We start from the raw sequence: 16,262 nt of genomic DNA on the forward strand, positions 1-16,262 counted from the left end.
CCACTCCTGCTCCTCGTCTTCCCTTGAGGCCCCAACCATTTCCATGGCCCCACCCCCTGTTCCTCCTCTTCCCCCTGAGGCCCTGTTATGGGGCGGTGACACAGACCAGGGGCTGCTCTCGGCACACTAGCACCCCACCCAGGACAGGTGGAAGGTCCAGGGCTCCCCACAGTGGCCTGGGCTCCCTAGGCAGCTCTTACCCTGCTCGGCTCCAGCTTGTGGCCTGGCCAGGGGTCAGGGCCTCAGGCGGAAGAGGACGAGCAGGGGTGGGGCCACGGAGAGGGACCAGGCCTCATGGTGAGGAGGGGCTAAGACCCACCTCAGCCCCCTGCCCCCCCCCACCAGGAAGAGACTGGGGCCACTGGCAGCGGGGAGAGCTGATCACTTTATCAGCTCCCCTGCCATGAAGCACAGCTCCTGCCGGTGCCACTCTGTGCCTGCCCGAGGCTTGCCGTTTGGAGGGGCAATGCAGCCCTCTGCCTGCCAAACTATGCTCATGTTAAAAGATGCATGGGCATGGCCCTCCTGGTCCCCGCCGAGTTCCAGCGCCCCTGCCTTTGCCCCACCCTCCCGGGTTCCAAGACAAGCACATCTCGGCCAGTCCCAGGAATCGGGCCTACTGACTTCCATGTCCCTATAGCATATGTATCCCTGACATTTTTACCAGCTCTGTGTGTTCAGCATTTGTTAGTGTGGTATGCTAGATTCCTAAGATTTGTTCCTGCAGTGCAAACACAATCCTTCTCATCCAAGATTATTTTGGATAAGAGCTGTGAAATCTACATCTCCACAGCCCAAGAATGCCAAAGTGAGAATCTTGCAGCACATTATAATGCAACAGCTTTTCGATGACACTGCTGAGGATTCCTTAGAAACCATTCATTGTTTTAATCTGATACTGACAGAAAACACATGGCCAAGCTCTTAGCGTTCAGCTGTGCTCCTGACCCGAGCTCTCTGGGCAGAGTAGATCTGCAGGGCTAGTGAATGAATTGCTTAGACCCAGCTCAGTTCTCTGGTTAATTCGACAATGTCACAGCCTCTCTGGGGTTACCAAGGAATTTCATGTGACTGCTGTATGTAATTCTGAGCCTTGCAGGATAAAAGCGGAGGGCAACCCTTTGCATTTCGATCTTTTTGTTACGGGAAAAGAGCCACACTCCTTGTCTTAGTGGCAGCACAGACATTATTCCCTCCCCCCCCTATAATTATAGATTCCACTTCCTGGGCTAAATTTAAAACTCTCCCCTTCTCATGGAATTCCAGGAATGCCATTATCGCTGCTCTGAGCCGGGGCTGGTAGACAGCTACTTTCTCAGCTCAAGTGAGCTGGCGCTGCTCCACTGAGGCCACTGCTTCGAGTCAAGGTATTTACTGGGCATGAGAAACCATTCTACAGGCTGTCTTTGTGACAGGCGTTGCCAGGACACCTCCGAATTCTCTGCGGCCTATGGGACGTCGAGTTGCTACAACTACAAAGAGCATTCTCGGTTCAGCAAGAGTTGCCCCTGATATTACTCCAAACCCTGCCTCATCCGCCCAGGACCGCAGGAGTAGATAGGCATCGCACGCATTTCTCAGATCAGGAACTGAGTCAGAGAAGTTAAACGCCAAAGTTTTGACAGTGGCCGCTGATTTCTGGGATGCCTGTTTTCAGGCGTGCATAAAGAGTCTAAAGTTGGACTCACAGAATTACCAATCCCTTTTGCTGATGTTAGCTGAACTGGCTCACCCAAGGCCAGAGAGGGAGTCAGTGTCAAAGCCCACATGCTGGATCACCCAACCCCATGGTGCTCAGTCCTACACTTACCCACATCGGCCACACTGACGCTGGCCCAGAGATAACACCATGGCACTCGCCCCCCCATCCCCACCCCGAGGTTACTGCTCTGACATCTAGCCTCTCCTAATATCTTTCAAACTGAACACCCATTTGTAACACAGCAGGCTGTGAATTAGATCTGCTCACCTATGTGGATCTCCACGGCATCAGTCCAGTGTTCCCCTTGGCCATTGGCTGCACAGCAAAGGTACGTGCCAGAGTCACTCAGCTTCGCAGAGTTGATCTGAAGAGATTGACAGTAACATCAAATCGTTTTCACCTGGATTTTGTGTCCCCAGATTACAGCTGCCAAGTACCCATTGCCCCAAAGCCTCTCACAATTACTTATCAGGCCTCACAGTTAAGGCCACATTTTAGTCATGGGTATTTTTAGTAAAGTCACGGACAGGTCACAGACAGTAAACAAAAAGTCACGGCCCGTGACCTGTCCATGACTTTTACTAAAAATACCAGTGAATAAAACTTTTGGGGGGGGAGGGGGGAGCTGCCCAGGGGCCCCACGGGTGCTAGGGGAGCGCAGCCGGGGCTGGGGGGAAGGGAGGCCATCCGGTGGTGCACAGTTCAAGACCCCTGCGGGTGCTGGTGCAGACACCTGCAGGCACCGCCCCCACAGCTCCCATTGGCCACGGATCCTGGCCAATGGAAGCTGTGAAGCCAGTGCTCTGGGTGGAGGCAGCATGCAGAGCTGCCTGGCCACGCCTCCACCTAGCAGCTGAGCAAGGGGGATGTCGCCGCTTCCAGGGAGCCCCCCAGGTAGTGCTGCCCAGAGCCCGCCTCACCCCATCCCATGCCCCAACCCCCTGCCCCCTCTCACACCCAAACTCTGCTGCTGGGGGGGTGCCACGGGGGCCCGAGACTGCCCCATCAGCACCGGTGTCCCTGGTGTAGGGGCTGCCTGAGCTGCCCCTGAGCCAGGTGCACCGGCCGTTGCAGAAGTCACGGAGGTCATGGAAAGTCACGGAATCTGTGACTCCCATGACCTTCGTGACAAACTCGCAGCCTTACTCATAGTGTATGAGTCCCAAAGAACTTGCAGTCCATATAGACAAGGACCACAGAGATTTGGCCACATCCATACAGGGAGTCTATGGCAGAACCAGGGAGTGAATGCAGATCTCCACACTAACGCCTCAAATGAAGCCCATCCTGCCCCGCTAAGACCCACGATCACAGCCACATTCTGCAGGGGGGAGCGTAAGTGGGGGAACTAGGGATGTGGGGGGTGCTGCAGGTTTTACACGGGGCTCTGCTCCGAGCCCCACACCTGGGATCCTGGCTGCTGGTCCCACGCCCAGGGCTCTGCTCCCAGCCTCACATGTGGGGTCCCAGCTCCTGGCCCCATGCCCAAGGCTTTGCTCCTGGGCCCACACCTGGGGCCCCACTGCCGGTCCCACACCCAGGGCTCTGCTCCTGGCGCTGTACCCAGGGCTCTGCTCCTGGCCCCGCATACAGGTTCCTGGCCCCATGCCCAAGGCTCTGCTCCCAGCCCTGTGCCCAGAGTCCCAGCTGCCAGCTCCGCCCCTGCCCCCCTTGGCTCCCTTACCCTGCCTGCATTCCCCCCTCCCACAGCCCTGGCCCTTTTGCCAGCTCGAGCTTTAGAGGCGGGGCGTGGGAGGGATGGGTACAGACAGGGGTAAGGTGGGGGGGCGCAAGGTAAAAACTTTGGGGACCGCTGCTTTGCAGTTTTGCTGACTTCCAGCATCCCCACTATAAAAAGTGTTCCAGGGCCACTGGTAGGGAGATTCGTGCATGTCTGCAAGCTTTAATGACAGGAGGTTTCCTGCTCAGACTCGAAGGACAATGAGGTGCATTGATGGCCTGATCCTAAACCTGTACTACATGGAATGGACAGAATACCCAGAAGACCAACCTACTTGCCAGAGGTGCTGAACACCCACAGCTCCTGGCTGCTCAGGACCTCCCAGCTGCTCAGGACCTCCCAAAATCAGGCCCAAAATGTCTCTTAAATTGGGCACGCAGTAACTGAGTCACCCCAAAATAGTGGCGACTTCTGCTTATCTGTCGAGAGAGCCTGGTTCCAAAAGGGTTAAAGAAAGGATCGTGTCCTGCCCTGTGATGCAGTGTTCACCCCACACTTGCCCTGAAGGAGTTAATGTAGGCTAAGAAGGGGCTAATTAACCAGACAGGCCACAACTGAGGTGAATCAAGTGGCTTAAGTAATCCCGACGGAATAATGAGGGGGCCCAGCTGAGGAGGAATTAGCTGGGTGGGGTTTATAAGGACAGGAAGCTGGCAGCTGAGAGGAAACCAGAGGCTGTAGTCACTCTCCGGAAGAAGGGAGACTGTTGTTTGGGAGCTATAGCGCCAAAGTAGCCTACATTCATTCCTTGGGAGGAGGGAGTTTTGGGGCTGGCAACCACAAGGGGGGGAGGGGGAGAGTGAGCCAGCAGGTTAGGAAAGAAGCAGTAAGGGCCCGAATAGAACAGACCATGGCTGCTGATTAGAAGGGCCCTAAGATGGAGTAGAAGGCAGGCCTGGGTTCCCCTGCCAGCTACTGGAGAAGTGAGACTGGCTGGGCAGTGAATGGGCAGGCTGCCTGAGCCTGCTCATAAGAAGAAACTTTGACACTCTGGAAGGCGAGAACATGTGACTTGGCCAGAGGGCCAAACCACAAACACAGAGCATCTTGCCCCTCTGAGAGCCAGGAAGAGAAGGCAGGGTGTGCGGCAAGAGGCGGAATGGAGGCATCAGACTGAGAATCAGCTAATCCCCAGAGTGACCAGGAGGAGGTGCAGCAGCAGACCCCGTGCAGCACCCCCATGCTCAGATTCTCCATGTATGGGAGTGGTTTGGGGGCAAGTTCGTGCCAATGTGTCCCGTTTAAAGTGACCATTTCTATTGCTCCCCTGGGAGGGCTGTGCATTGTCGCCTTGGTGTCTGGCAAAGTCCTTCATTCCTTTCTAGGATTCTCCTGTACTCACACACAACCTCTGCCAAGTCACAGCCACCCAAGAGATAGAGGGGGTACCTGGGCTCTGCTCACCCAACTGCAGAGACCCAAACAGTGCAAAGAGCTTACAGCCTGCTTTGCAGGGAAACCTGACTCAATTCAAGATGGTTTCTCTAAGGTCAAAGAAGCAGGGAGTAGTGACATTGCATGTAATTTTGCTTGACTGCATAAACTAAAGCCCTGGAAGCTATGAGGGATGTCCCACATGGCTGGAGAAAAGCAGAGTCACCTGTGGCTCCAGTAACCAAGGTGATAATGACACTAGGATATCCGTCACTCACAGGTCTTTCATGCCTATTCCAAGCCAGCAGGAGATGAAATGCCAAGAACCACACCTGCTTTCTGGTGGCTGACTGGGATGGGGGCAGTTCTCTCATGCTCAAAGCCCTCTTCCCTCTTCCCCTCCCGTCACCATTACACTGAGCCAAAGCTTATGAACCGCCTAAAGACAACATTACCAAGAGTTTCTTCTTCTTCTGATGCTTCATGGGGGTCCCATTGTGGTACCACTGGTAGTGTGGGGCTGGCACCCCCAGAGCGGCACACTGCAGCTGGAGTGGCTTGCCCACCCGTACCTCTGGCGCAGTGGGATTGAGGACTACGACGGGTTCTCCTTGCCACAGCTCAGGGAGCAGGCCTGGCAAGCAACATTACAACTGAATTAGAGCACATTTCTTTGCCACAGCATGATGAAAGAGGATGAATGGCTCCTCAGAGCAAGAGTCTGAGCTAAAACCCAGAAGTGTGAACTCTCCCCATGTGTTTCCCTTCCCCTCTAAGGCATGCCAGGCCTCTCAAATTCACTAGCTATCCCATAGCAAGCCCTCTCCGTCCACCATGCAGTTTCTGGAATTACACCTTCTACCCCACCCCACCTTCCCAAAACAGCTCATGGCACAGTCTGCAACACCCACCTTCCATCAAGATAAACACACTACCACCTTCAGTGGTACCCCAGGCTCTAACACATGCTCACCTTCCACACAAAATTTAAAGGCAACTATGCCTGGGATTCATAGATTCCAAGGGCAGAAGGGACTACTGTGGTTATCTAGTCTGACCTCCTATTGAGCACAGGCCAAAGAACTGCTCCTAAATAATCCCTACAGCAGATCTTTTAGAAAAACAGCCAGTCTTGATTGAAAAATTGCCAGTGATGGAGAATCCACCATGACCCTTGGTAAATTGTTCCAATGGTTAATTACCCTCCCTGTTAAAAATTCACTAAGGCTGTCAATTAATCACAGTTAACACCTGCAATTAACTGAAAACAAAATTAATGGGTTAATCACATAGATCTGGGTGAGGAGGGAGGCATCTGGGGGGAGGGCTGAAGCACCAACTAGGAGCCCTGTGCCCCAAGGGTAGCAGGAGCTTGCTGGGAGCCTGGAGCGCATAGGGAAGCTAAAAGTAGGAGGTCACAATTCTTTTTTAAGTACAAATGGGGTCACCAGCACAAAAAGTTTGAGAAACACTGCTATAGAGAATAGGGGCCTGGTGAGCTCAGCCTCCCTGCACCCACCTCTCCTCCCCTGCTTCAGGCCAAGTCCCTGAGGTAAAATCCACCCTCCCTTGCAAACAGGGGCTCACTCAGCTGAAGGGAGTTATGTAAAAATAATAATAATTCTACTTTTGTAAGTTCAACTTGCATGAAAGAGATTGCACTACAGTACTTGTGTAAGGTGAATTGAAAGGCTATTTTTTACAGTGTAAATATTTGTCATCAAAAATAAAGTGACACTGTACACTTTAAGAAAAGGACTCCTTTTCTTTTTGCGAATACAGACTAACACGGCTGTTACTCTGAAAACTGTACACTTTGTAGTCTGTTGTGATTGAAATTTAATATTTGAAAGTATAGAACACATCCAAAATATTTAAATAAATGATATTCTATTATTGTTTAACAGTGCAATTAAAATGGATTAATTGCAATTTTTTTAATCTCATGATTAATCACTATTAATTTTTTTAATTGCTTGACAGCCCTAAAATTTACCCCTTATTTCTAGCCTGAATTTGTCTAGCTTCAACTGCCAGCCATTGGATGGTATTAGATCTTTCTCTGATAGACTGAAGAGCCTATTAGTAAATATTTGTTCCCTATGTAGATACTTAGACTGTATTAAGTCACCCCTTAACCTTCTCTTTGTTAAACTAAATAGATCAAGCTACAGTCTACCACTATGCAATGTGTTTTTTAATCAGAGTCTGCAGTCTTTGCTCCTAGATGTAAACGTTTACATTTAGCCTTATTAAATTGCATATTGTTTGCTTGTGTCCAGTTTACCAAGCAATCCAGATCAGTCTGAATTACTCACCTGTCCTCTTCATTATTTACCATTCCCCCAGTTTTTGTATCAGCTACAAACTTTATCGGTGGTGGGTTTTTTTCTGCCCGGAGAGTGATAAAAATGTTAAATAGCATAGGCCAAGAACCAATCCTGGCAGGACCCCCCTCGAAACACACCCCTTCAATGACAATTCCCCATTTACAGTTACATTTTGAGACCTACCAGTCGGCCAGTTTTTATCCATTTAATGTGTGCCATGTTAATTTTATATTCTACTTTTTTAATCAAAATGTCAGGTGGTACCAAGTCAAATGCTTTACAGAAGTCTTTTATGTCAACGTTATTATCTTTAACAACCTAACTTTTGCATTAATTACATTACCCTCCTTTAATTCCTTATTAAGCGTTCTGTATCAGCTGCTCCATTATCTTGCCTGGGATCGACATCAGGCTGACAGGTCTGTAATTACCCAGGTCATCCCATTTACCTTTTTTAATAACTGACACAACATTCACTTTCTTCCAGTCTTCTGGAACTTTCCCAGTGCTCCAGGACAATGAAAAATCAACATTAATGGTCCAGCAAGCTCCTTGGCTAGCTCTTTTAAAACTCTTGGTTGCAAGTTATCTGGACATGCTAATTTTAAAATATCTAACTTTAGTAGCTTCTGTCTAACATCCTCCTGAGATACTTGTGGAATGGAAAGTGTGTTCTCATGGCCATATGACCAGACTGCGTCAACTGTTTTTTCCCCAAATACAGAATAGAAGTATTTATTGAACACTTCGGCCTTTTCAGCATTATTATTGATAATTCTATCAGTTCCAGCTAGTACTCCTCCAATAGCACTTTCAGGATTCATTTTGTTCCTAATATATTTTAAAAACTCCTTCTTACTCTTTTTAACACTGCTGGCCATAAATTTCTCCTTGTGTCCTCTTGCTTCCTATTTGGTTTTCCACAATTCCCAACTTCTGATTTATACTCATTGCTATCAATTTCCTCTTTCTTCCATTTGTTACATATTAACTTATTTTTTACAGTTGCCTTCACTTCCCTTTAAACCAGGCTGATACTGCCTTCTTCCTCAGTTGTGGGATTATGGCTTTTGGGGGATTTAGTAAGGTTTTCTCAATGATTCCCAACTATCATTCACATTTTTCTGATTAAATTCTTCCTCCCAGCTCATTTGGCTCATAATTGTTTTCAGCTTTGGGAAATTGGCCCAAGCACCAAATATATATATTACTGGTCTGGACTTTACTCTGTTTGCACATTATAAATGTGATCAAGTCATGACCACGTGTACCTAAGCTATCATTAATTTTTAGTCCTGTGATCATCTCCTCTTTATCTGTTACAACGAGGTCCAATAAAGAACTCCGTCCTCCTGGCTGCAATGCTTTTTGAGTTAGGAAATTGTCATCTCTTATATTTTGAAATTCCAGGGATATTTTAGTCCTGGCAGCATATGTGCCTCAAATTAAATTCCCCCATGATTACATGGCTTTTTTCCCTATACATGGTTGATAGATGTGTAAGGAGCCAACCATCCTGTTCACTATTGTGATCTGGCAGACACTAACTAGTAACCCATTTGTGCTTTATCTGTGAGTTCAGAGTGTTAATTTTGCTCCCTCTCTCATAGCTTCAGAGACTTCCTATTATCCAAGTCCCTTTGATGAACACAGGCACAAAGCCCAGTGGGTAACACTGTCTGGGAGTGCTGGCATGAGTGTTATAAACAGGAGACACGGAGATCCAGAGCCCCACACTCAGGGGATAAGGACACTGATTTAAATGGTTTGGGAGCACAGAGACAGCTGTCTGACTTGGACACATTGGCAGGATCACATTGCTAGAGCCTGCTTTCCCTTGATATCAAGTGATGGACTGGCCTAGAATGCTTCCACTGAGGATATCCTCTGGAGGGTCTCTGTGTTCTAAGGGAAGGTGAGCGCTCACTAGAGGGATGCGGGCTGTGTGGGGGAAGGAAAAGTGTGTACCTTTGGTAATATGCTGATGGACCTCTACTCTCACCCAGTTAGAGAAGGTGACGTTTTTGTGCAGGTCATTGATTCGGCAGATGTACAGTCGGGTTTCCCTTGCAGTGATGAGCAAATCTGGCTCCGTGGCCCCCACAATCTGGCAACAAGCAGACTGAAAAGAAAATGCAACCTGTGGACATGGCACAAAGTCCTTTCTCTTCACCAGTACGTTTGTAACCCAAAGGCACCAGCAGGCTCTTGGAGAGAGACACTACCACAGAGACTGGGAGAACCTCCTTGCTTCAAGCCCTGTTAACCAGACTGATGGATGATGCAGAGATGGGTATAGGGGAGAGGAGCTCATTTGACAACTCCCAGCAGCAACTTGCCATTGATGCACCATGGGTCTGAATAAGCAAACACATCCCACTTCCCCCCATTCTCTTTGTTTTTGGTTTCCTAGCCTCCTGGTTCCAAACCTGGCCAGCTCCAGAATGGACCCAGCTCTATTACACCATGGCTGTGTAAGCAGTAGGGCAGGCTGAAGCAGCCCTGTCCTGGTGACAGAATGGATCAGAATGAGCCAGGAAGGCGGAGCATGCAGTCAGGTATCGCCAGGTAGGAAAATGGAGCTGAGATTCCCAGGCTGCATGGATGCATCCTGCTGGTTGCACTGCTGTGAATGCAAAGACGGGGGCTCCTATTCCTGCTCTCCTGTGTGTGTCTGTCGAACCTGTCCTAGCAGCAGGATTCGTCCCAGCAAAGATGACTGAGACAAACTGCCCCATTTAACTGGGTTCCTTTCCTGCACCAAGATGAGCATTTGGGGTGAGCAGGGGACTGCACAACAAGCCTGCCTGAGATGGATGTGAATGCCAAAGAAGGGAAAGGTGTGCATGTGCACGTCTGCATGTTGGTGGAGGGGGTTCGCAGGGAGAATGGCTGTTTCCAATGTTTTAATCTGAAATCAGATGTTAATGGCAAGTGTGGCAGAGCAGCCCACGGGGAGGGTGGAGCAGGCCCAGGCCCAAGGGGATGCAGTGCCGCTATTCCACCTTGTTCTCAGCATCTGTGCCGGGCTCTGCTTTATCAACATTGCAGGCCTGATTTTCTGCTATCTGGTCCCTTGTCACCTGCTGCCTGTGCAGACTCAGAGTCAGGCTCTTACCCCTGTGGCAGTGAGCAGCGGGGTGCCTGGGTGCAGCACTGACTTCAGATGCCCGGCAATGGAGAATCAGGCCCTGAGAGCAGAGACTCCTGGTCTCTCATTGCATGCCCAAGAGAAGAGGCTGCCATCCTGCACAGTCACTTGGCCTACCAATGAACCTTACTGTGCCTTGTCTCATACCCTCCTGCTTCCCCTGCACGCACCTTTCCCTCCTCTAAGCTGGCTTGGTCCAGCTCTCGCTGCCCTCTCCCTTGGAGGGCTATAACTTGTCCCCCTGGCTCCTCCTCCCTAAGTGACTTCACAGGCCCTGCTTACAGTCCTTCCAGCTCTGCTGCCTCCCTTCCTCTCCCTGCTTCCTTGTTTGACCACAATTACTGGGCCAATGCGTTTATCCCTCCCAAGACACAGGCAACCCTGCCACCCCCACACTCTGTTCTCCCAGTGCCTGCATTCCTTCTCATCCCTCAGTGCCACTCATTCCTCTTCAGCCCCTCCTTCTGTCACAACCCACTAGTCTCTCCCTTGCTTTGACTCCTCCTTCAACCACACAGGCCTCTCTTGCTCTTGTTGACTCCATGGTCTCCTCCCCACCCCCAGGCTTTTACTCTCACCGGGCAAGCGCCTCTCCCTGAGCTGAGCACCTCTGGAAAAAAGCCAGCAGCTGGGGATTTCCCTCTCTGCTCTTTTTCCTCCAGGTCTGCTGCCTTCCTTGCTAAACAAATCTATTTCTCATTAAATAGAGTTAAATAAATTTAACTCTATTTAATAAATCTATTTCTCATTAAATAGAGTTCTCATTAAATTCCTGCACCTCCACCCACACTGTTTCTTCTACCTTCAGCTCTCCCGCTAACCCTCTGCCCCTCTCTGTTCTCTACCAGCTTCTTTACAGACAGTGCTAGCATGAACGATCAGCAGGCTGCCCTGTCACACACCAGTCTGAGTGGCAACTGCTGCTCCTACCATCTTCCTTCAGCCCATGCAGATGGCCCCCGGATCCAGCCCACACCCCACTCGTGGCCACTCAGCCTTTCAGACATGGCAGCTTTGCACTGACAGGGCTAAGGGCGGTTCTCTGCCCATCCCCGGAACTGATGCGTGTGGCACAGCGGCTGGGGTGGGGAGGGGAGCTTCTGTCTTGCAGCTGCAGATCTACTTTCCCCTGGCCTTACCTGGCACTGGTAGAACCACTGGTACTGTGGGGAGGTGCAGGCTGTGGCCCTACATCGCAGCGTGAGGGAGTAACCGACAGGGACGGAGGTGGAGGCCGGCTGCTCAGTGATCACAATAGCTAGAGAGAAGCAGATGCAGAGTGGTAATGGCAACCAAGGGAACAGAGAGAGGAGCAGCAAAGTGGCCTGATGCTCTGGGCCCTAAATATTCAACCTGTTTCCCCTCGAGTTGGATGGCCAGATGGCCCAGTATGATGCAGGGCGTTCTTTTGCCAGGCCAATCTGTAGAGCTAGATTGAGCCCTGGCCCTGCAAGGGCTGGAAGGGAAGGGTGGTGACTGGAGCCCTCCCTCATCTTGTGCCCCAAGCAGTTCTTGAGCTTGAGACACCATAGACTCCTGGTGAGAAGCCACCTCCATGGGGGCAGGCTGGGCCCTGGGCTCATCCCTCTCTGTGCCACTTCACTCAGCTGGCCAGGCACATGATGCTGCACCATCCGAAGGGTGCTCCTGCCCTGTGCTGAGAAGCTCTGGAAGGGGCTGTGTCCATCTGCTCAGGCTGATGCTCCTCACCTGTAGAACTGCTGGGCATGCCTCCTCAGCGGCTGGGGTCTAGCATGCTGCCATCACTACTTTTACAGTGTTTAAACTTATGGGCTACAGCACCCAGAGCTGTACAATTTGTATATTGATTGTTTGAACAGTAGCAACTGCACATCTGGTGTCATTAATAAAGATGGCCTGCAGAAATGCTCCATTACACTTGGCTAATGAGCAGAGCACCATACACCAGCTCTTCTGGAAGCACCAATGGTGGCTCCATCATTAAGGGTCAGTTAAGTTTTGGGAGAAAAATAACAGTAGCGTCAACCCCAAACATTAAAAAAAGTGAGTCAAGCCCTGGAAAACATGAGATGATTTTAAATATTGTGAGATTTCAACAAAACACATTGTGTTATTTTTCTTTGCTTTCTGGTGTTGGAGGGTTCCTGGCACGCATTGCCCAGGTTTTCTCTGCAAACCAAGGGGGTAGAAACTTGGTTTCTTATTTAAAATGGAAGATGAGATTCTCCCGTAATCACATGATTCCAGCAGCTGTGGCTTTGGGAAAAGCACCAAAGAGTGAGACCCACAGTTGTGTGCCACACCTGCAGCACGGCAATACAGATGTGTATTTAAACTCATCTGTTACGCTTTGGGGGTGGGCAGAAGAGAGAAATAGCTACTATGGATCATAGTGAAGGGAGCCCTATCCCCTCAACATGGCTGAGTGCTGCTCACCTTTTGGCATTGCTTAATCAGCAGCTTGGTCTTCTATGGGCATAGGCGTCAGCAATTGGGTGCCTTGCTCCCTGGCCACTCTCCCTCTAGGAAGCAGCACCTCCCTGGAAAGAGGCAGAGGGTCTTTGTGAGAAAGGAAACTTCTGGCCCACATGCCAGCGTACCAAAGCAGAGAGGCAGCTGGCTGTTGCCATGTTACTCAGCATAAAGGGCCCACAAGCTAACTGCGCACCATGGGTCCTTACTAACTGGCACATAGATTGTTCCTTTGGTGGCCTGTTGCTGCAGCAGCATGCTGGGGTAACAAAAGCAGACACATGCTCCCTCTACCCTCACCCCCCAGGCAGGAGAAGGTAGAAGAGGGGCAGGTGAGGGGCATTGCAGGATGTCAGGGGCCTTAGCTTTCCTGGGTAAGGAGTGTGCTGTGCTTGGAGGATGGGGCAAAGGGATGAGTCTGAAATGTGCCAGGGTGGGGGACTGGGGAACCCAGAAATGCAGGGGTTGAGAGCAGCCAGGGCTCCCCAGAACTGTGCCAGGCTTGGAGGTGGAGGGGACACCACAGCTGTGCAGAGGGAACAGGGCCTGTGCTCTCCAATGGGAGTGGGGAGGCTGCCTGATATCTGCCAAGGGGAGCATGGGGGCAGATGCTAAAGGAGGGTTGGTAGTTCTGGAGCTTGGACAGAGGGACATCAGGGAACCATCCAAACAAGTGGACTGGGTAGTCAGGGCTTCTTTCCCCCTGCTCACCCCCCCCCCCCATAGCCTTGCTTCTATCCCCATTTCGCTCCCCACAATCTCTGCCCTGCTCCCCTCTCCCCGCCCAGCTCCATCCCTCTGCCATTCAAAAACCTCAACAGGACAAGCCCTGGAGGACTGGGAGCCAGGACTCCCTGCTGCCCCACCTGTTCCCCTCCCCCCTTTGTTTCCTCCACCCTGCAATATAGGGTCAGAATCCAGCTGAGAGGGATGGGGGACTGCAAAGGAGTCAGATGCACTCCCCAGTCCCAGGTCTGTTTTGTCTGATCTGTGGAGGATTTCTCTGCACCGGCACTTTGGCCACATCCCTGACACACTCGCTGTGCCGGGGTGTCTGCTGCTGGCAGATCTCCTGGCTTACCCACAACACATACTGCCATGAGGACACAGTTTGCGTGGCAAGTGAGGGCTGGTCGGATATGGTAGCAGTGATAACAGCTTCCAGGAAGATGCAGTGGAGTGGGGAACTCCCTGGTTGCAGGGGAAGCTCTTCAGGGAAGAGCGTGGCTCCGTGTGACATGAGCAGCAATGTGACGATAACAGTGGTTGCTGCCGGTAGCACCACAGATCCACGTGGCATGTCCCCAGAATAGAAACACACAGAAATCTCTTATTCATTGATGATTTCTGTACATTTCTGAGAGCTCCCCTTTGGCCCACCCCGACACATCCCGGCAGCAGGGATAAATTGTGAGTGCTGCCCCAACCTCTCTAGGTGGATCCCTTCCACCAACATTCCGGGGGGGTGGGGTGGGGGTTGAGGACCCCAGCCTAGTCTCTGAGCCGCAGCCTCACTTTCACATTTGAATCTTACTAAAGTCCAGCCCCCAGCTGTGCTCAGCACTGCATCCATAGGAAGCAAATCCTCTGTCATTGGCATCGTGGCTTTTAACATATGAACTTTACCAGGAGAACTGTAAGCCTCACTGTAGGATAAGTCTTGCCACGGGCATCACTGCATTAAGGTACTCAGATGCTATGGTGATGGGCCCACAACAAGTACCTAGCCAGATCACACATGCACATGAAACAAACGATGGCCCTGATTCTGCAAATATTAAGGCATGTGAATAACTTGACACACTGGAATAGTCTCAATGAACTCAAAGGGATGATGCACATCAGTGGTTCCCAAACTTTAACAGCCTGTGCACCCCTTTCACTAAATTGTGAAATCTCGTGAACCTCCTCCTAAAAATGAATATTTCCAGGGATTTAAGTTTAAATTTCCTCCGCATTCCGTGGGGCTCCTGCTCCTGGACCCCATTGACTGCCCCGGTCAACTGAGCTCCACTGAGCTCGGGCTGCAGATCCCGCTGACCACCAGGGCTCGGGCTGCCAGCCCAACTACCGGACCCTGCTCTCCCTGGGGCTCGGGCTGCCAGCCCCGGGCGGAGCGCTGGGGTTCGGGCAGCCAGCTACCCTGCTGATGGGGGCAGGGCTTGGGCTGCCAGCCCCAACTGCCTGGCCCCACTCTTCCTGGGGCTCGGGCTGCCAGCCCCGGGCGGAGCGCTGGGGTTCGGGCAGCCAGCTCCCCTGCTGATGGGGGCAGGGCTCGGACTGCCAGCCCCAACTGCCTGGCCCTGCTCTTCCTGGGGCTCAGGCTGCCAGCCCCAACTGCCTGGCCCCACTCTCCCTGGGGATCGGGCTGTCTGCCCTGCAACCGGGTCCCACCTGCTGCCTCCAATGCCCGGAGTCCTCTGGCTGCCATTAGTGAATTTTTTCTTGCAAACCCCTGTAACGTTCTACGAACCCCCAGGGGTTCACAAACCCCAGTTTGGGAACCACTGATGTACATGTACATGAAGTTACTGATGTGCCTACAAGTTTGCAGGGTTGTGGCCTATGGATGAGCTTTACTCAAGCTGCTTTTTGAACCTCTACAACTCTTTTGTGTATGTTGAGAAAATAAAATCTTTCGTTTCAATGACAGGTGGTGTTTGGGACATTACTTCTGTAGGAACATTACTTTACCACTCCTTGTAATTTGCTCTAGACAATGCCAGGTGACATAGATAGCTGAAAGTAACATTCCTTTAGCTAGTTAGAAAATCCTAAGAATAATATTTAAAACCAGACCTGTAGCTTTCGCCCTGCCTCAGGCCCCGGCAGAGCATGTGTGACTGCGGTTCCACCCGATAAATGAAAGTATCATTTCTCACATATTAATGCTTTCACATCCCTTTTAAAGCTCAGAAGATACCAGCATTCTTCAGCCTCCTGTTAGATGTGCAGCTTCAAAACTTTGCCCAGAGGCCCCATTCAGCCCCTTGGTAGAAAGATAGAGTCTTGTGACTGTCACCAAAGCAAACTCCAGCTTAGCTGGCAATTTCCAGGCTGGCAGGCTGCATGGGGGATCAAAGAAGCCTCCTTTGTGCCTCTTTCTACCTTCACCACAAAAGAAAATAAAAAGAGCAACAGACGACAGAAAGGACGGTAATTGCCCTGGGGAAAACGCCAGGTAACTTACCAGGTGTTCGGCTTTGTAACCTGCGGGAGAGTCACTTTTTGCAACCTGCTGCTCGGACAGTTCCTGGGTGTACAGTGATCCAGCACTTCCTCATTTCTGCAGTGGTTTGGTGAGGAGTCTCACACCAGCACAACAGGCTGAGTCACTAGCCAATCCCAAAACAAGTCCAAGCCCTGAAAGTGAAACTGGGGAAAAACTTCTCTGAGTGCAAGTGTGTCTCCTCCCTCCTGGTGAGACACACGTTAGCCGAGGAAACAGATCTGCTACCAGCACTGGTCCCACGCAAGCAGAGATCATAGACAAAGTGAACAAATTTTCCT

At 51.0% G+C, this 16,262-nt stretch overlaps 1 protein-coding gene across 2 annotated transcripts in view; it reads right to left on the reverse strand.

Annotated features, from left to right (window-relative positions):
* Window positions 1-16,043, reverse strand: part of LOC144271576 (mucosa-associated lymphoid tissue lymphoma translocation protein 1-like) — a 68,717-nt gene extending 52,674 nt beyond the window's left edge. For both annotated transcript variants that reach the window (XM_077828985.1, XM_077828984.1), the window contains exons 1-6: window positions 15,943-16,043; window positions 12,717-12,820; window positions 11,438-11,556; window positions 9,116-9,269; window positions 5,273-5,451; window positions 1,970-2,066 (exon numbers count right to left, since the gene is read on the reverse strand). In XM_077828985.1, the coding sequence (XP_077685111.1) occupies window positions 1,970-2,066; window positions 5,273-5,451; window positions 9,116-9,269; window positions 11,438-11,556; window positions 12,717-12,726 (559 nt within the window). In that variant the 5' untranslated portion in view covers window positions 12,727-12,820; window positions 15,943-16,043. The remainder of the gene's footprint in view (window positions 1-1,969; window positions 2,067-5,272; window positions 5,452-9,115; window positions 9,270-11,437; window positions 11,557-12,716; window positions 12,821-15,942) is intronic.
* Between the last annotated feature and the right edge of the window lie 219 nt (window positions 16,044-16,262).

The sequence above is a fragment of the Eretmochelys imbricata genome, chromosome 10, assembly GCF_965152235.1.
Source record: "Eretmochelys imbricata isolate rEreImb1 chromosome 10, rEreImb1.hap1, whole genome shotgun sequence".
NCBI classification, from domain to species: domain Eukaryota; kingdom Metazoa; phylum Chordata; order Testudines; family Cheloniidae; genus Eretmochelys; species Eretmochelys imbricata.